The following is a 20,727-nucleotide window of genomic DNA, read 5'->3' as shown; positions in this document are numbered from 1 at the left end:
ACTACAAATGTCTCATTAGCTAAACATCACATAAAAGAAAAATTTATCACTTGAGGTCAGGAGTTCAAGACCAGCCTGGGCAACATGGCAAAACCCCATCTCTACTAAAAATACAAAAATTAGCCAGGTGTGATGGTATGCACCTGTGGTACCAGTTACTCAGGAGGCTGAGGTAGAAGGATTGCTTAAGCCCAGCGAGGCTGAGGCTGCAGTGAGCCATGATTGCGTCACTGCACTCCAGCCTGGGTGACAGAATAAGATCTTGCCTAGGGAAAAAAAAAAAAAAAGTCCAATAAAACATATACTGATGAAAACAAAAACCTATCAACAAGGGCTTCTGTTGATATTTTCAGAATATTTTTATAAATAAAAATAAATTCGGCCGGGCATGGTGGCTCACGCCTGTAATCCCAGCACTTTGGGAGGCTAAGGCGGGCGCATCACGAGGTCAGGAGATCGAGCCCATCCTGGCTAACACAGTGAAACCCCGTCTCTACTAAAAATACAAAAAATTAGCCAGGCGCCTGTAATCCCAGCTACTCGGGAGGCTGAGGCAGGAGAATGGCATGAACCTGGGGGGCGGGGCTTGCAGTGAGCGGAGATTGTGCCACTGCATTCCAGCCTGGGCAACAGTGCAATACTCCATTTCCAAAAAAAACCAAAAAAAAGAACAGAAGTTAAAAAAATAAAAATAAAAAAGTTCATATTTTTATAAATAGTTATTTTCATAAATAAAAATAAATTCATATTTTTATAAATAGATCTCTGAGCTGACAAGTTATAAAGGAATACCAAGAGGATAAAACTAAGATGAAAGGCCAGAGAGATAAACTGAGTACTCATGCCAGTTTTACAGAAAAGACATTCAGAGAAAAATCTACAGAATGGGAGAAAGTATTTGCAAATTATGTATCTGATACATTAATATCTAGAGCATAAAAATGCCTAAACTCAAAAATAAAAATCCAATTTTCAAATATACAAAAGATTTGCATAGATATTTCTTCAAAGAAGATACATAAATGGCCAATAAACACATGAAAATATGTTCAACATCACTAATCATTAAGGATGCAAATCAAAACAACGAGGTATCACTTCATAAATACTAGGATGGCTATAATTTTTAAAAAACAAATAGGAAATAATAATATGTGTTGGCAAGACTGTGGAGAAACTGGAACCCTTCCTCTTGCATTACTAGTAAGGATGTAAAATGGTATAGCCACTACGAAAATGAGTCTAGCAGTTCCTCAAAAAGTTAAACATCAAACTACCTATCATATGACCCAGCAATTCCACCACCCGGTATATGTTAAAAAGAATTGAAAGCAGAGACTTGAACAGATATTTGCGCACCCATGGTTCACAGCAGCACTATTCATAATAGCCAAAAAGTGGAAACAACCCAAGTGTCCATCATCAGATAAAATGATACATTGTGGTATATCCATACAATGGAGTAGTATATAGAATACTGCCTTTAAAACAATGTAATTTTGATAGATGCTACAATATGGATGAACATTGAAAACATTATGCTAACTGAAATAAGCCAGACACAGAGAGACAAACACTGTATGATTCCCATAATACGAGGTACTTACAAGAGACAAATTCATAAGAAACAGAACAGAATTACTAGGGCCTGGGAGGAAGGGGAATGGGGAGTCACTGTCTAATAGGTACAGAATTTATGTTGCGGATGATGAAAAAGTCTTGGGTATGGACAGTGGTGATGGCTACATAACAATGTGAATGTATTCAATGCCACTGGATTGTACACTCAAAAATAATTTCAGGCCAGGCACAGTGGCTCATGCCTGTAACTCCTGCACTTTGGGAGGCCAAGGTGGGCAGATCACCTGAGGTCAGGAGTTCAAGACCAGCCTGGCCAACATGGTGAACCCCCATCTCTACTAAAAATACAAAAACTAGCCAGACTTGGTGACTCAGGCCTGTAATCCCAGCTATTCGGGAGGCTGAGGCAGGAGAATTGCTTGAACCTGAGCGGCGGAGGTTGCAGTGAGCCGAGATTGTGCCACTGCACTCCAGTGTGGGCAACAGAGTGACTCCGTCTCAAAAAATAATAATAACAATTTCAACAACAAATATTATGTTATATATATTTTGCTGTCATTAAAAAAAATCTGTGTTTTTTAAACAGAACCACCATTCTGTATGTCTGTTTTGGAGCCATCGGGAGACTCTGAAGCGCTTCTCATCATGAAGCAGAGCAAAACGTAAAGAAAAAGAAGGGCAGGGGGCAAAGACATTTACAGTCTGCCAACATCTGAGAGAAGGGACAAAAGCATGTGGTTCTCCTGCAAGCCTGGAAAAATTCCACCTAGAAAGGCCCACAATGGGGCCTATGAGCAGGCTGCTCCACGATGGGGGACTGAGGAACAGGTATGCCAAGAAACTTTCCTTACCTGCTGTTACAGTCCTTTGGTTCTATATGAAGGTTTGATCTTGGACATGTATTAACCAGTAACAACAAACTAATTTCTAAAAATAAATAAATAATGAGATTTACAGCTCTAAGTAAACAAAAAATAATTAAAACAAATAAAGATGTGTTTCTTTGAAAACAATTTCAGCAGGATTTTTTTGGTAGTTATAGACAAGCTGATTCTAAAAGCAGTATGGGTCAGACGCGGTGGCTCACACCTGTAATCCCAGCACTTTGGGAGGCTAAGCCAGGCGGATCACTTCAGGTTGAAAGTTCAAGACCAGCCTGGCCAATATGGTGAAACCCTGTCTCTACTGAAAACACAAAAAATTAGCCGGGCGTGGTGGCGGGATCCTGCAATCCCAGCTATTTGGGAGGCTGAGGCAGAAGAACTGCTGGAACCTGGAAGGTGGAGGTTGCAGTGAGCTGAGATCACGCCACTGTACTCTAGCCTGGGTGACAGAGCGAGACTCTGTCTCAAAAATAAAAATAAAAATAAAATCAGTATGAAAAGGCAAGAACAGTAATGAAGGGAGGAGTAACACTAATCAATTTTAAGACTTACTATAAAGCTACAGTAATTACAGCATAGACAGCCACAAAGATCAATGAACCAGAATAGAAAGTCCAGAAATAGACACACAAGAATGTGGCCAAATTGACTTTTGACAAAAGTGCAAATGCAATAGAGAAAGGATAGTCTTTTCAAAAAATAGTGCTGAAAGAACTGGATATCCAAATGAAATAATAAAAACCTTGACTTAAAACGTGACACGTTATAAAAAATTAACAAAATGGATTAGAGATCTAAATGTAAAACAGATAAAGAAACCCAGGAGAAAATCTTCAAAACCTGATGCTAAACAAAGAATTATTAGACATGACACTAAAAGCAACATCCATTAAAGAAAAATACAGATAAACTAGTTTCATCAAAATTAAACACTTTTGCTCTTCGACGTATTAAGAGAATGAGGAGACAAGAAAAGGTAGAAACTAAAAGAAAATATCTGCAAGCCACATATCTGACAAGACATCGTATCAAGAACCCTCAAAACATCATTAGCCATTAGGAAAATGCAAATTAAAGCCACAATGAGGTATAACTACACATCTCTCAGAAAGAAAAAAACAAAAAAGAGTGACAATACCAAACACCAACAAGAATGCAGGTAAATGACCTCTTAAATATTGCTGGTAAAAATGTAAAATGGAAGAGCCACTCAAAAACAGCTGACAGTTTCTTTAAAAAGAAAACATAAACTTAACTATATGACCCATCAATCCTACTCCTAGGTACCTGTCCTAAAGAAAGCAAAACTTACGGCCGGGCGCGGTGGCGCAAGTCTGTAATCCCAGCACTTTGGGAGGCTGAGATGGGCGGATCACGAGGTCAGGAGATCGAGACCATCCTGGCTAACACAGTGAAACACTGTCTCTACTAAAAAATACAAAAAACTAGCCGGGCGTGGTGGCGGGCGCCTGTAGTCCCAGCTACTCGGGAGGCTGAGGCAGGAGAATGGCATGAACCCGGGAGGCGGAGCTTGCAGTGAGCTGAGATCTGGCCACTGCACTCCAGCCCGGGCAAGAGAGCGAGACTCCGTCTCAAAAAAAAAAAAAAAAAGAAAGCAAAACTTATGTTCACATAAAACCCTGAACATGAATACTGACAGCATCTACATTTACAATTACTAAAAACTGAAATCAACCCAATTATCTTGAATGGAAAACCAACATGGCACATTCATGCAATAAACTACTAATTGGCCATAGAATGCAATGAACTGTTGATACAGGAAACAACTTGGATGAATCTCAAAATCATGAGAGAAATTTCTGAGGGTGATATAAATGTTCTATATCCTAATTGCAGAATTACGTGAATCTATACACATACCAAAATTCACAGAACTATACACAGCAAGAAAAACTTAATATTAGGTGTACTTTTTAAAACTAAATTTTAAAAGAAAAAGGAGATAGGTAGTAACACTCCTCATACATACCAAGACTACAAGTTTGCTTCTTTCACAGATTCCAGGGAGGTAAGGATAAGGTGGCATTCCTTCACCCTTCAGACAAGAACTCACCCACTGATAAATACTTGGTGGCTCAGAAGTAAAAAATGATGGATGATGCATAAATCCTGTTTGACCTTTAATATTAGACAAATATTCAAAAAGATACAAAAATACATTAAGACAACATTATTTTATTTTAAACAGAAGATGGTCAACAGTTACCTGCCATTCTGAAACAACTAGAATAATATTTTTCCAGCCGGGTGCGGTGGCTCACGCCTGTAATCCCAGTACTTTGGGAGGCCAAGGCAGGTGGATCACGAGGTCAGGAGTTAGAGAACAGCCTGGCCAAAATGGTGAAACCCTGTCTCTACTAAAAATACAAAAAAAAATTAGCTGGGCCCGGTGGTGCACACCTGTAGTCCCAGCTACTTGGGAGGCTGAGGCAGAAGAATCGCTTGAACCCGGGAGGTGGAGGTTGCAGTGAGCCGAGATCACGCCTGGGAGACAGAGAGAGACTCTGTCTCAAAAAAAAAAGGAATAATATTTTTCCATATTCTCCAAAATGCTTCATGTTTTCTGCCACAGTAAATAAGTGACTATGTTATTAAACATAGAACTTAAATGACTTATATTTTATCTCATCCTGGGTGGAAATTTAGCTAACTCTTGTTCCCAAGGCATATAAAGAATCTAACTAAAGGCTGGGCGCGGTGGCTAACACCTGTAATCCCAGTCCTTTCAGAGGCTGAGACAGGCGGATCACTTGAGGTCAGGAGTTCAAGGCCAGCCTGGCCAACATGGTAAAACCCCATCACTACTAAAAATACAAAAATTAGCCAGGTGTGGTGGCATACACCTGTAATCCCAGGTACTTGGGAGGCTGAGGCAGGAGACTTGCTTGAGCCTGGAAGGTAGACGATGCGGTGAGCCGAGATCATACCACTGTACTCCCATCTGGGCGACAGAGTGTGACTCTCTCTCCAAAAAAAAAAAAGGAATCTAACCAAAATTTTTGTCCTAACCCTAAAGGTGAAAAAAAACAAAAGAATCATCCAGGATTCAACTCTGTTCCAACAACTGGGCCCCAACATTCAGTACCTTTAGCTCAGGGTCTAGGATGACACAGTGGTGATGGAAATGTTGTGTCTGTATCTGCACTGTCCAATATGGTAGCACTAGCCCCATGTGGCTACTGAGTTCTCAAAATGCAGCTAGTGCACTGAGGAAACACATGCTTTATTTAATTTAAGTAACATATGGTTAGTGGTACTAACTGGACAGTACAAGTCTAAGTTAAAAGCATCCTTGGTGGCCAGACACGGTGGCTCACACCTGTAATCCCAGCACTTTGGGAGGCCGAGGCGGGCAGATCACGAGGTCAGGAGATCGAGACCATCCTGGCTAACATGGTGAAACCCCGTCTCTACTAAAAATACAAAAAAATGAGCCAGGGATGGTGGCGGGCGCCTGTAGTCCCAGCTACTCAGGAGGCTGAGGCAGGAGAATGGTGTGAACCCGAGAGGCAGAGATTGCAGTGAGCCAAGATTGCACCACTGCACTCCAGCCTGGGCGCCAGAGCGAGACTCCGTCTCAAAAATAAAAGAAAAAGAAAGCATCCTTGACACTGGAAGCTCTTTCTAAGTTTTTGCAAGTCAGAACCTTAGGGATGGGTAAAATTTTCCCCATACACTGAAGATATTATGGCTTACTATGTGTCAGAAAACAAGCACTACAAACTAAAATCTGCCTGGTGGAAAGACATTGCCCCTGACTTAGAAGCTAATGGTAAGAAATACATCCTGTGCTATTCATTGAGAAAGATACAAGGAAATGTCACTGCACTGTATAGAAAATCTTTAAAAGCACAACCACTTACCTGGATCAATTGTGCACACTTGTCCAGTAGTTCTGACAAGTGTTGGGTAGTCTCTATAGTAATGATCTACATAAGGTCCCAATTTTAAGTCCCTAAAACAGTAAGAGCATGTAAGAAAGAAGGTATTACAGCACTTTCTCCCAACAGAGTTGGAAGGACTCATTACTTCAATCTTTCAATTTAAAAACTTACTTATGAGAAAGAAGATAACCAAATCTAGAGTCTCTTTATTGTATTTTTGGACTTTAAAGTGCCCAGTGTGACAAATGCAACCCAATCTCTTCTTGCTAGTTAAATTTTGTGGAAGTAAAACTTCCACAAAATTTTGTGGAAGCTCCATGATCTAGCTCTTCCTCTGCTATTTACTAGCTGTGTGACCTTCTATAAGTCATGTTTATAAAACTCAGTATTTTCTTCTAGAAAATGGGGCAATACCAGCTAACTTACTCTGAAATTTTAAAGATTAAATAAGATAAAATATGTTTAAAAAAAAAAACTGATAAAATATAAAACAACATACACATTACTTATTTCAGAGAGCCATGATTATGGTTTGGAAATTAATTACAAAAGAATCTTCATGATAGTAATGACATCCTAAGACATATTTACCATTGATTAAAATTGCCATGTCTCAGGAATGAATTTCAAGATCTCAAAAAAGACAACAGAAATTAGAAAACATACTATGTCTTAACTCAGAGGTTGACATTTCAATTCAAATTCAACTTCATCACCAAAGGTCACAAAGGTCAAACACCACATAAATATGACCCTAGAATTCTGAGCCATACACAAGGTGCTTCAAAGCTGTTGAAAGGTGTTGAAACATATTATTCTGTGGATCTACTATGAGTGCCTCAAAGACAGGGACAACCTCAGATTGCAGCAAAGATAGCGTAACAAAATGAGTCTGCAACTATCAAACACTCATATCCCTGGAAACAAATTTAGGCAAATCTCCTCATCACTAAAATAGGAAACTTACCTTGTTTGAGACTTTATATGTAAATTATGATTTTGTCAACTATAAAGCACTATTTGAATGTGGATATTAATACAAAACAGCAGATGTTATTCTAGAACTCCCACCACAGTATAGCCAGCCATCCTGTCAAAACGAGAATCTGAGCAGGTCATCTCCATTTTCTCGTGACCTTCCACTAATCTCAGGACAGAGACTAAAAGTCCCTGCATGGCTCACAGGCCCTTATAAAACCAGTATTTTCAAACAACTCTGTGGTTTACAGGAGATGCCCTAGTTTTCTGAGAAGGTAGATTTCAGAAACTTATTTACAAGGTCCCCATGTGATATCATGGAAAAGACAGTCATCTAAGGACTTCCTGGCAGTTTCTAAGCTACAAATAAATTTACCTTGCCAACTGAACAAGAAGGTCAACAAGTGAACAAATTCCTTCTCCCATTAGAGTATTCAACTTAAGCTCCTCATACACAAGGTGAAGAACGAAAAAAATTGCAGGTATGTGAGTAAAGAGAAGTGTAGAAGAATCCAGACTGAGATTCTGTGAAAAATCCTCATCCTTCATCTGTGAAGCTTCTGAAGGACTCAAACATAAAGATCTGTTCAAAAGATGAGACTCAACATTCTGGTGGTAGTCTGAATTTAGTAAATATTCCCAGTCCTGAGAAGAATAAAAAGAATATTAATTTTTTAAAATAATACCTCCTTATAGTATCATTAGAAAAGAAAATTAATAATTAATTCACTTAAAACAATTCAAGTTTCATTTTCACATTAAGCTGATCTAAGAGTATATTTAAAAAAAAAAAAAAGACAATGCTAAGAATGAAGTAACTATAAAATAGCAAGCAACTTCCAGATGCCAATTATAAATGTTAAGGCAAGCCACCTTTAAAACACATTAAAAAAAAATCTTACCATGCCCTTTTAGGAAAGACATTGGAAGAAGAATTATACTATTTAGGTAGAGATTGAGAGAGAAAATTTAAGATTATCTCAAGCTAGATTTTATAGGAAAAGTAGATGGCAGGTTAGTGGGCCACTACACTGAACTGTGTTTTGGTAAGAGGGAAGGTCCACCTGCATTCAGCTGATGTATTCATCTTTCCACATGTATAAGATGCCAGGGCTAGTAATATAATCTAATAATCAACTGGTTTTTATATTCAGACTGATTAGACTACATTTTCCAAATATTCAGTCTATTTTGGTTCTACTTGTGATTTACTGCATTTGGTTCAAAGAATGTGGTTTATGCTATTTCCAGATCTTGGAACTTACTGGTGTTTTTACAAGGCTTAATATAGTGTGTTATTCTAACTTAAAAATTCTTGGACTGGATACAGAAAGAACTAACCATAAAAGAAAAAACTAATAAATAAAATAAAAAAACTAATAAAAAACTAATAAAAAACCTCAAAGTGCTGCGATTACAGGCATGAATTTTAATTTAAAAGAAATTAAATTAAAAGAAATTAAAATTACAAATTTCTTTTAAATTAAAATTCACACCCATAATCGCAGCACTTTGGGAGATAGAGGCAGGAGGACTGCTGAAGCCCAGGAGTTTGAGACCAGCCTGGGGAACATATTATGGTAAGACCTTGTCTCTACCAAAAAAATTTAAAAATTAGCCAGGCATGATGGTGCATACCAGTAGTCCTAGCTACTCAGAGGCTGAGGTAGAAGGATGGCTTGAGCCTAGGAGTTCGAGATTCAGTCAGCTACAATAGCATAGCTGAAGTCCAGACAACAAAGTGAGACCCTATCTCAAAAAAGAAAGGAAAAGAAAAGAAAAGAAAGAAAGAAAAGAAGCAAAATGAAAGAAAGAAAGAAGAAGAAAGAAAGAAAGAAGGAAAGAAAAGAAAGAGACAGAGGAGAGAGGGAGAGAGGGAGGGAGGAAGGGAAGGAAGGAAGGAAGGAAGGAAGGAAGGAAGGAAGGAAGGAAGGAAGGAAGGAAGGAAGGGAAGGGAAGGAGGGAGGGAGGGAGGGAGGGAAAAACACACACACACACACACACACACACACACACATATATGTCCATGGGCCAGGCATGGTGGCTCACACCTGTAATCTCAGCACTTTGGGAGACCAAGGTGGGCAGATTACTTGAGGCCAGGAGTTTGAGACCAGACTGGCCAACATGGCAAAACCCCATCTCTACTAAAAATACAAAAATTAGCCAGGCATCATGGCACACGCCTGTAATTCTAGCTACTGGGGAGGCTGAGGCATGAGAATTGCCTGAACTCAGGAGTCAAGAGGTTAGAGTGAGCCGACATTGCATCACTGCACTCCAGCCTGGGCGACAAAGCAAGACTCTGTCTTAATAAAAAAACCAAACAAGGAAATTGTATGGCATTATAACAATATTCTGTGTCTTTATAGGAGTGTGGGTTACCTGAGTGTGTATATATTAAAACTGATCAAACTGTAAATTCAAGATGTATTTCATTTTTGTAAATTATACTATAATTTTAAAAAATACATTTGGGCCACTTAAGAATATACCATGGAGGCCAGGTGCGGTGGCTCATGCCTGTAATCCCAGCACTTTGGGAAGCCGAGGCGGCGGATCACTTGAGGTCAGGAGTTCGAGACCAGCCTGGCCAAGATGGTGAAATGCTGTCTCTACCAAAACTACAAAAATTAGCTGGGCATGGAGGCGGACACCTGTAATCCCAGCTGTTCAGGAGGCTGAGCTAGGAGAACTGCTTGAACCTGGGAAGTGGAGGTTGCAGTGAGCTCAGATCGTGCCACTGCACTCCAGCCTGGGCAACATGAGCTATACTCTGTCTCAAAAAAAAAAAAAAAAAAAAGAGGCCGGGCGCGGTGGCTCAAGCCTGTAATCCCAGCACTTTGGGAGGCCGAGACGGGTGGATCACAAGGTCAGGAGATCGAGACCATCCTGGCTAACACAGTGAAACCCCGTCTCTACTAAAAAACGCCAAAAAACTAGCCGGGCGAGGTGGCAGGCGTCTGTAGTCCCAGCTGCTCGGGAGGCTGAGGTAGGAGAACGGCGTAAACCCGGGAGGCGGAGCTTGCAATGAGCTGAGATCCGGCCACTGCACTCCAGCCTGGGCGACAGAGCAAGACTCCGTCTCAAAAAAAAAAAGAATATACCACGGAACCTGATATGATTGAGAACTTTAATTTAAAAATTTACACTGCATAAAAAAGGTAAATGTTGTCATTTCAGGTGATCAGTTGATAATAAAATGTCTACAAACCCAAACTGAAATCATGCAGTAATACATACATTAATTTTTAGATAATCATTAAAGGCCACAGAAAATGTAACAGAGCCTACTCTTCAAAATAATTGTTACTCGGTATTAAAATAAATAAAGTGAAAGGTGTTGGAAAGATAGAGGAATTGTCAGGAATACCAAGAAGTGGGAGACTAGTATGAATATCCACAAATTAATTTGTATTAGCAAGAAATAATAATGCTTACATCATCAGATCCAGTCTCGGAAGGCCTTGCTTTTTTGGGCGCAATGACAGGGGAAAGTGATCCTTCAAAGTCAAACTGAAAAGCAACCCCAAAAGAAAAGATAAAAATCATAAACTCATTCCTGTCAACTGATCAACTTAAAGGATTCAGAAATCAGTTCTGCCAATTATGGAAACTGAGGAAAGCCATCAAAACTCATTTTTTAACTGGAAAGTCATTATTTAAATACCTTTCTTCTAGATTACTGTGAAGATGAAATGAAATCATATTAATATGTGCAAACATCTAGAACGGTGCCTGGGCTCCTAAGTACTGATTTTAATGGTAGTTTTCCCTTCCCTCTCCTACTTCTGTAACGACACAGATCACATCACATCTTTGGTAGAAAAAGAAACTTTAGGCATATCCACAATATATATATATATAGAAGTCTCAAAGGATCAACCCAATATCAGTCAAATGTTAGAACTAAGCAAACATTTATTTACAGTCCATATACAGTAAACTATCTAACAATTCTATGGTAGAGACAAGCAGCTACTCTGGAAAATCTTTGTTCTCCTCTTTCTCCTGAATCCATAGTCAGATTATACACATACCACTGCTTCCTCTGAAGTTAGGTGTGACCCTTTGACAGAGTTAATTATAGATGGAAGTCACTGTCACCACTTCCAGGACCAGTCCAGTCCTATACCTGCTCCCCCAGGCTCTTTGCCCCTTCCACCTGACTAGAACGCAGTCAACCAATGGCAATCTTTGAACCCAAGACAAAAGATCCTCCATCAACCTGGGTTCCTGAATAACTGTGTGGCCTGTGTAACTGCTAAGCCCTGTTATGTAAGCAAGGCAGACATTTTGTTTGAGCCATTGTATCTTTTGAGGCCTTTCTATTACAATAGTGAGCCTATCTTCTAACTAATACAACTACATAAAAGCAGTTTTCTACAAGTTGCTCTTCTTCAATTTCCCCTGGCATAATCTTTGCTGCCCCAGCTACTTCACATGGGCACTGACTATCAACTAATAAACTGTAACTCTATAAATGACAATGGCTATTTTCCTATGCTAAAAAACTTACATATTTATCAACTCACTCACCTAAACGGAGCTGATTTCTATATAAAAACTAAACATAGGTAGCAATAAAGTGATTTTTAAAACTGAATGTTATTGAGAGAGGTTTGCTTGTGAAGCATTCAAATAAAAAACAGCCCAACTCATACATATTATTAAAAACCTGGTAATAACAGTAATATCAAAGCAACAAATAAAACAGTAGCTATCTTACCTAAAACTTCAACCAAAATATAACACACACAAAGTCCCACAGTCAAAAAGAATGTCCCTGCTATAATTATCAGATTCATAAGGCCTGGAGTTATGAGATAGTAGAAACTGCCTGATAAGGATGGCTCTTTGTACCATACATGGATCTGCTTAATCTTCATTCTTTCCATGTGTCTCAGGTTAGCCAACCCTGTTATATGCTCCTATGGACCCCTACCCTTCATCTATCATAACACATGTATCAAATATTATTTGTTTCCCCCAGGACAGTCAATTCCAGAGGAACAGTCTGTTTTGTTTAGGGTATATGTGAGAAACCTGGCATCATGCCTGGCCCACAGCAGGGATTCAATATTTAGCTAATGAAAAAAAGAGCAGCCCAAAAGCTACAAAAAGTTAACCCCAAATGCAACTGTTCCTACTATGTACAGTCCAGTGTGCTCATTTAACACATCAGCAAATTAAAGAAAGCACAAAGAAATGCCAAAAATTGTGTAACTAGTCGTTGGCAGAAATTCTGTACTCCACAAAAACAAAAAGAATAAATCTGAACAAAGCAAAATGAAAACCGTTTGTCCATGAGGACCGTTTCATCCTAAGCTTTGACTATGAGGACAAAAGATAGCAAGGGTTTAACCATGCTGTCCTATAAATAAATGGCAAAGCAACTTGGCCTCAAGAATTGATTTCCTTATTCCTTCCTTTATAATTATCATGCAAAAAGTAAGTCAAAGAGCCATGTCCTTCTTTGCAAAGGAAAAAATAGGTAGGTGCTCAGTCCTCCCCAAAACATGGAAATGCGAGGGGGCATAGGTTCTCTGCCAGAGACTAGGACACAACAATCTGTATTCATCAACAAGTTCCAAGGACAATGATATACAGAACTACAGAGCACTGACGCGCTTTTACATCATGTAGAAATCTACAGTTTCTATGAGGCTTAATCTTTTCACATGTAATAAAGAACAGAAAAATTGAGGATAATGTCACGTTGATACAATTGTTTAAAATAAGAAAAGAAGGCCAGGTGCCGTGGTTCACACCTGGAATCCTAGCACTTTGGGAGGCCAAGGTGGGAGGATCACTTGAGCTCAGGAGCTTGAAACCAGCATAGCCAACATGGCGAAACCCCGTCTCTACTAAAAATACAGAAATTAGCCAGGCGTGGAGGTGCATGCCTGTAATCCCAGCTACGCAGGTAGTGAGTAGCTGAGGCACAAGAATCGCTTCAACTTAGGAGGCAGAGGTTGTAGTGAACCAAGATAGCGTGACTGCATTCCAGCCTGGGCGACAGAGCGAAACCCCGTCTTAAAAAAGGAAAAAAAGGCCGGGCGCGGTGGCTCAAGCCTGTAATCCCAGCACTTTGGGAGGCCGAGACGGGTGGATCACGAGGTCAGGAGATCGAGACCATCCTGGCTAACACGGTGAAACCCCGTCTCTACTAAAAAATACAAAAAAAAAAAAAAGGAAAAAAAAAGAAAAGAAAATTGTCCCTATTTTCCCGTAAGATTTTTCTCAAGGAAACTGCAGAGGGCAATTCCTTCATGTGCTGAAATAGACACAAACTCTTAAAAACAGTATCTCACTCAGATGGAAAATGGCATTCACTCAACAAATGTTCACTCAGTATCCTTCTATGCCAGGCAATACCACAAGTCCTGGAGAAAGAAAGTAGTAAACAAAACTAAGCAAAAATCTTTGCCTTCCTAGAATTTACATTCCAGCTGGGGGAGGAGGGACACAAAACAAAACAAGTAAAATATATACTATATTATATTTAAGTGAGAAGAAAAAAAAAAAACAGGTAAATGGCACTAAAGGTATGGAGGCAGGTGCAATGCTACATAGAGAGACAGGAGGCAGCACTGAGGTGACATCTCAATAAAGACCTAAGCACGTCTTGTCAGAGAGGTGGGGAAGCATTCTCCACAGAGGTAACAGCAAGTGCAAACACTCAGAGGCAGAAACATGCTGGCAGTGCTCAGGGAACAGAGCTGAGGCCAATGTGGCTGGGATGACGTGTGCAAAGCATTAAAAAATGAGACCAGGAAGGTAAGCAAGGGCTAGGTCACATGGCATCTTGTAAGCCTATGGCCTTTACTCTGAGTGGCATGGGAAGTCACTGGGGGATCCTGCGCAGACACGCGACTAACGTAACCTGACTTCATCAAACAGGATTACTTTGGCCACTGGACTGAGAAGAGACTGGAGCATAGACAAAGGACATGAAATACAAATCAAAAAATAAGAACTATAAATAACTGATGAAATTTTGAAAAAAAATTCCCATTCACTTATACAGAAATAAGATAAAATTTCTCAGTAAGCTAGCAAAGGTTCACCACACCACAAATAAACACTATGGGGAAACGGCACTTGTAAATGATGCTGGTAAGAATGTCACCTGGGAACCCCTTTCCAAACATTACTTGACCCAACAGTCTCTCTTTTAATATTCAGTTCTTGGGAAGTAACTAGAGATGTGGTTAAAGAGTCATGAAAAAGAAGGCCAGGCGTGGTGGCTCACGCCTGTAATCCCAGCACTTTGGGAGGCCAAGGTGGGCAGATCACAAGGTTAGAAGATTGAGACCATCCTGGTTAACAAGGTGAAATCCCATCTCTACTAAAAGTACAAAAAATTAGCCAGGTGTGGCAGCGGGCGCCTGTAGTCCCAGCTACTCGGGAGGCTGAGGCAGGATAATGGCATGAACCCAGGAGGCGGAGCTTGCAGGGAGCCGAGATTGTGCCACTGCACTCCAGCCTGGGCGACTGAGCGAGACTCCATCTCAAGAAAAAAAAAAGATTCGTGAAAAAGGATGTTTATAAATTACTCACAATAAGGAAAACAAAAGATTCACAAGGTACAATTATTAGCTATGGGTTAATTATGACAAAACTACACTATGATGAAATGATGGAGGTTTTTTAGAAAAATTTTTTAATGAGATGGGAAATTTTCATTGATATTTGTATATAGAAGGTAACTTCAAAAATGTTTAGAGTGGTTATCTCTGAGTAGTATAATTATTTTCTTAATTCCTCCATTTTCCACATTTTCCTTCCATAATTGAGACAAAAGCAAGTTTTAAAAATGGATTTGCTGTACAAGGCTAAAATGTATAGAATGGAACAGCTGAGTTACCTGGAAAAAGGGTAATTACAATCTAGAATGATTTTTTTCAGAGTGACCCAGGCAAGGTCGTCCTGCGAGGGATCTCCAGAGCTAGAAAGAGATCACCAATACTGAAGACACCACTCTGCTGATTTGGTAAATAATCTAATAAGGGCCTGTAAGGATGTTTCTGGGGGAAGAGGGTGAGAGATAAGGCTTTATACCATTGACAGAGTAGATACTCAGGCTAAAGTACTTTAAATCCCCCTCAAATCAAACCTTCCTCCTCACATCCCAAACAACATGTGTGTAAAAAGACAACCTTGTCTTCAGAAAACAACGTTAAACAAGGAGTCAGAAGATGCAGTCTAGTCATAGTTTTTTTAAAAATCACAGATCTGTGATTTCTTTGTGATCCAGTTTCTTCATCAATAAAACCAAGACTATCACTAATCCTAGCATAACTTGCAGTCATTTTACAAAGGTGAAATAAATAGTCATATATGCTTTAACATTCTAAAGCTCAGTAATTATAATTACTAGTAAAACGTTAATATTAAATATTAAATGAGATTTGATTTACAATTATATAGATACAATAAACCTTAATATTATTCTATTATTTTGAATATGGTATGCCAATGTTACATTACCAATTACCAATGTAATGCAACCATTACATTAACAGAATAACTCATAAAGAAAACAATTGTATTTACTTACATTTCTAGTCCATGCTAAGCGGTCTGTGTTATAACCCATCATGTTCATGAGACAAGTCACAAATAAGTTCCACTCTGAGTGATAACTGGGTCCTCCTGGAGCACTGTGGACATTGTACCACTTGACAAGCATCTGAACTGCTATTTCTTTTGGCAGGATACACTTAATTGCTTGCAAACATGTTTGTACTATTAAAAGCAAAGATTAATTTTAGTATTCTTACTCTGCATGCATTTCTTTTCCCTTTCAATAATCAAGTTTTTAAATTTCTACTATGTAAAGGCCAATTATTATGAAAAGAAAACTGTCACTAAAGAGCCAATGAGATGCAAACATTACCTAACCAATCATCTGAAACCAAAACCAACTATTGAATTCAACAAGGCTTGAAAGAGGTCTCAAGACAGCTTTTTTTTTTCTTTTTTTTTTTTTTTTTTTTTGAGACGGAGTCTGGCTCTGTCACCCAGGCTGGAGTGCAGTGGCGCGATCTCGGCTCACTGCAAGCTCCGCCTCCCGGGTTTACGCCATTCTCCTGTCTCAGCCTCCCGAGTAGCTGGGACTACAGGCGCCCGCCACCTCGCCCGGCTAGTTTTTTGTATTTTTTAGTAGAGACGGGGTTTCACTGTGTTAGCCAGCTTTTTTTTTTTCTTTTTTTTTGAGATGGAGTCTTGTCTGTTGCCCAGGCTGGAGTGCTGTGGTGCGGTCTCGGCTCACTGCAACCTCTGCCTCTTGGGCTCAAGCAATTCTCCTGCCTCAGCCACCAAGTAGCTGGGATTACAGGTGTCTGCCACTGCGCCAGGCTAATTTTTTGTATTTTTAGTAGAGACGGGGTTTCACCATGTTGGCCAGGCTGGTCTCGAACTCCTGACCTCGTGATCCGCCTGCCTTGGCCTCCCAAAGCACTGGGATTACAGGTGTGAGCCACTGTGCCCAGCCGAGGACAGCTTTTCCATCATTAATTTTGAATCAGAAATAAAGTGACCAAATAGCCCAGTTTGCCAGAGACAGTACTGATTTACATCCATTGCCTCAGCAATTACTAACTGCTCCCCCTTTCACTCTAAAGATGTTCTAGCTCAGGTGACAAATTAGTCACTATGCGCCAGGCGCGGTGACTCATGCCTGTAATCCAAGCACTTTTGCGAGGTCGAGGCGGGTGGATCACCTGAGGTCAGGAGTTTGAGACCAGCCTGACCAACATGGTGAAACCCTGTTTCTACTAAAAATAACAAAAATCAGTTGGGCATTGTGGCGGACACCTGAAATCTAGCTTTTTGGGAGGCTGAGGCAGGAGAATCGCTTGAACCCGAGAGGCGGAGGTTGCAGTGAGCCAAGATCACGCCATTGCACTTCAGCCTGGGTGACTAGAGTGAAACTGTCTCCAAAAAAAAAAAAAAAAGTCACTATGAAAAACATACAACTTCTATGTTTATACATTTATATAAATACTGCTTAAATACTTCAGTAAATACATAATATTCAATATATGCATCCACAAATAGCAATGCTTAGCTAGCATTACATGATGTTCTAAATGAGTAAACATGCCTATGAACCAAAGCTTTATAACTTTCATTTCTGACATTGTTCAGTTTCTAAAATGTTTCACATGCTCTCTGCCTTAAAAGGGTTAAGAGTTAATACCACATAATTTACACCATTCTGTTTTTGGTAAAGGGAAACGGGGTCTTCCTCTGTCCTCAGGCTGGAGTGCAGTGGTGCAATCATAGCTCACTGTAACCTCCAACTCCTGGGCTCAAGTGGTCCACCAGGTCAAGCCTCCCAAGTAGCAAGGACTACAGATACATGCCAGCAGGCCTGGCTAATTTTATTTTTCTTTTTGTAGAGACAGAGTCTATGTTGTCCAGGCTAGTCTCAAACGCCTGGACTCAAGCAATCCCCTCACCTCAGCCTTCCAAAGGGGAGGGATTACAAGCACGAGCCCACCTGGCTTTATACCATTCTCAATGGCTCCACGTCAATTATAGCACTACACTGGCATACAATGAGCCCCTCAGAGTGGCCAGGGCTACCACTGTGAAGAGACCCAAATCTACTTTTAGTAGTAAATAATCCCAAACTGCAATGTTTTTGTACTCACATATCCTCTCTTCCAGAATTCCTTTTTCCCTTTCCACTGTCATGCCACTGGGCCCATCCTCAGCAACACATCCTCTGTCCCATCAGTTTGCAATGTGCACACTCACACAGCACAGATTGGAAGCAAATAATATTAAAATACCAAATAACCAAGTATGTCATAGCTGAATCCAAAATAAGTGTAAATCCAATGCTGCATGAGTGTGTGAGAACCCTTTGTAGGTAAAACACATAAACGTATGTACATAAGCTATGGGGCTTATTTGGCTATAAAGGGGTAAATTTTTTTGTTTTTATTTATTTAATTTCCTCCATGATTATCTGTTTTTATACATTTTGCTTAGGCTTATAATACTTATAGGTACCTGACCTTGTGATTACAAAATACCTTTTAGAAGGCAAGGACTCTCTATATCAACTTGGAATACCATTTACCACCCAGTGAAAATTCCTAAAATGAAAAAGTCATTCTAGTCTACAGTCTGCCAATGTCCTGCTTTGACAGTTAGATTTTGAAACCAACAGATGTCATGAAGTTCCTTATATCATACAGGCATTCTTTTCTTAACCTACGTTTGTTGGCAAATCCCTTGAATTCTAATATTTTGTGTACTATTCTATGTTCAGAAATACTCTCCTCTAGCATTTTGAAACTGCATTTCAGGAATAATTCAAGGAGAATCCAATATTTACTAAGATAATTCTGATTGTATTTTGACAATAATACTAAGTTTTATTCAATTAAGGCAATTATGCTAATTTCACAACTTATCTGAAAACTGAGACATTTAAGATTAAAAATATCACTAATACATTACAGAAAAAAAAAAAAAAATTAAATATGCCAAGAAATATCCTAGTTGCTTAGGCTTTGTTTCCCAGATGTTCTTGCAAGAGGCATGTCCATATGTGTGTGTGTGTGTATATACATATATATATATATATATATATGTATTTTTTTTTTTGAGACAGAGTTTCACTCTATCACCCAGGCTGGAGTGCAGGGGCACGATCTCGGCTCACTGCAACCACGGCATTCCGGGTTCAAGCGATTCTCCTGCCTCAGACTCTCGAGTAGCTGGGATTACAGAAGTGCGCCACCACACCCAGCTAATTTTTTTATTTTTAATAGGGACAGGGTTTCACCATGTTGGCCAGGCTAGTCTCGAACTACCAACCTCAAGTAATTCGCCTGCCTCATTCTCACAAAGTGTTGGGATCACAGGTGTGAGCCACCATGCCCAGTCGGCATGTCCATATATTATTACACTGCATTATATTCCTCAACAGAAGAATCTCAAAGGAACAGAACCAGCACATCCTTCACCTGTACTCTAGCCTTAGAGCACACATAGAGTAGACATCACAAAGCACTCCCTAGCTCTTTAAAGCTCCTCTACAAAGCTAAGAACTTGATCCAGCGGCTTCAAAAATGGCAAAATAATGTTTAAAACCCCAATTATTAATGTAAATCACAATTACTTCATGTCTTAGAAATGAAACTTCTCAATCGTACCTAACTCAGAGGTGGCAATTTCAGGAATAGTGATCCTAACCATGGAGCCGTTACTCAGTTCCTAGATGGAAACAAATCAGAAAGTAAATAAAATCTGTGCATTCTAAGTCTTTGAATGTCTTAAAAATAGCTGGTACAAGACTTCACCTATCAAAGCAATAAAATAAATGAAAAACAATTTCAAACAGAAATGAACACTTCCAAATTTCAGAAACTTTAAATGTAATTATTTGCAAAATGCTTTCCAAAATGCTTGTTTTAATAAAAAGTGTCTAATCTTTATACAGTGAGTCACCATCATCAAAAGGACATTTACTTTTAATGAAAAGACAAAAAATCATATCAATATACAACTCAACTGACTCAACAAGCTTTCATTTTCACTGTTTTTAAAAATACAGAAACTGTAGAAAACAAGCAGAATTACTGTATAGTAAAAAGTAAAATAGTGCCAAAAAATGACACAATAGATTTTTTTTAAATCATGAGAAATGTTTGTTGTCATTTTTCAGATAAAATTTTTTATTCTGTCAAATTTGAAATGCCAGCCCACCTCTTGGAAAGCTACCAAATGTTTATACTTACTAGGGTGACTCTGTTATGGACAGGATCTCTGATAGAATGAATGTAAGTTCCAAGTTGTTGGAAAGTACAATCCTCATTATAGAGAGAATCATGAAGTTTTGAAGAATCCCTCAGTTCTGGAACTGGCGACAACAGAACAACCTGTAAAAAGTCATAAACATAACACAAATGAATTTTTTCTGAGAAATTAAGGACAAGGAAACTTAACTCTTTCTTTTTTGCACATGGTCTAACAAACAATAAGATGTAATGATTTAAAAACATTCTGCTCCAAGCCAAGCATGCTGGTGCGCACCTGTAGAGTCCCAGCTACTGCGAAGACTGAGGCAGAAGAATCACTTGAGCCTAGGAATTTGAGGCTGTAGTGAGCCTGTGAATAGCCACTGCCCTCCAGCCTGGGTGACATAGCAAGACCCTGGCTCTTTAAAAAATTTGGTTCCAGATACAATGAAGTACCAGCAAACCAAGGTCCTCACAGAAAACAACTAGAAAAGGTAGGTAAAAGGAAAACATCTAATTGATGGCTGTGGGAAAACTGTGGAAGCAACCTGGACTCTCTGAGGGACCAAGATCTAGGAGAGAAGGCAACTGTAGGGAAGGGGTCCAACATTT

General features: G+C 39.4%; 1 protein-coding gene across 3 annotated transcripts in view; it reads right to left on the bottom strand.

Annotated features, from left to right (window-relative positions):
* ANAPC1 (anaphase promoting complex subunit 1) overlaps window positions 1-20,727 on the bottom strand; it is a 118,391-nt gene that overhangs the window by 58,425 nt on the left and 39,239 nt on the right. For all 3 annotated transcript variants that reach the window (XM_050752989.1, XM_050752990.1, XM_050752991.1), the window contains 7 exons: window positions 20,116-20,256; window positions 19,531-19,591; window positions 15,915-16,102; window positions 10,793-10,867; window positions 7,728-7,996; window positions 6,353-6,444; window positions 4,459-4,607 (listed from right to left, as the gene is read on the bottom strand). In XM_050752989.1, the coding sequence (XP_050608946.1) occupies window positions 4,459-4,607; window positions 6,353-6,444; window positions 7,728-7,996; window positions 10,793-10,867; window positions 15,915-16,102; window positions 19,531-19,591; window positions 20,116-20,256 (975 nt within the window). The remainder of the gene's footprint in view (window positions 1-4,458; window positions 4,608-6,352; window positions 6,445-7,727; window positions 7,997-10,792; window positions 10,868-15,914; window positions 16,103-19,530; window positions 19,592-20,115; window positions 20,257-20,727) is intronic.

This window comes from Macaca thibetana, chromosome 13 (genome assembly GCF_024542745.1).
Source record: "Macaca thibetana thibetana isolate TM-01 chromosome 13, ASM2454274v1, whole genome shotgun sequence".
Taxonomy (NCBI): Eukaryota; Metazoa; Chordata; class Mammalia; order Primates; family Cercopithecidae; genus Macaca; species Macaca thibetana.
This window is presented reverse-complemented; position numbering and strand designations above follow the sequence as displayed.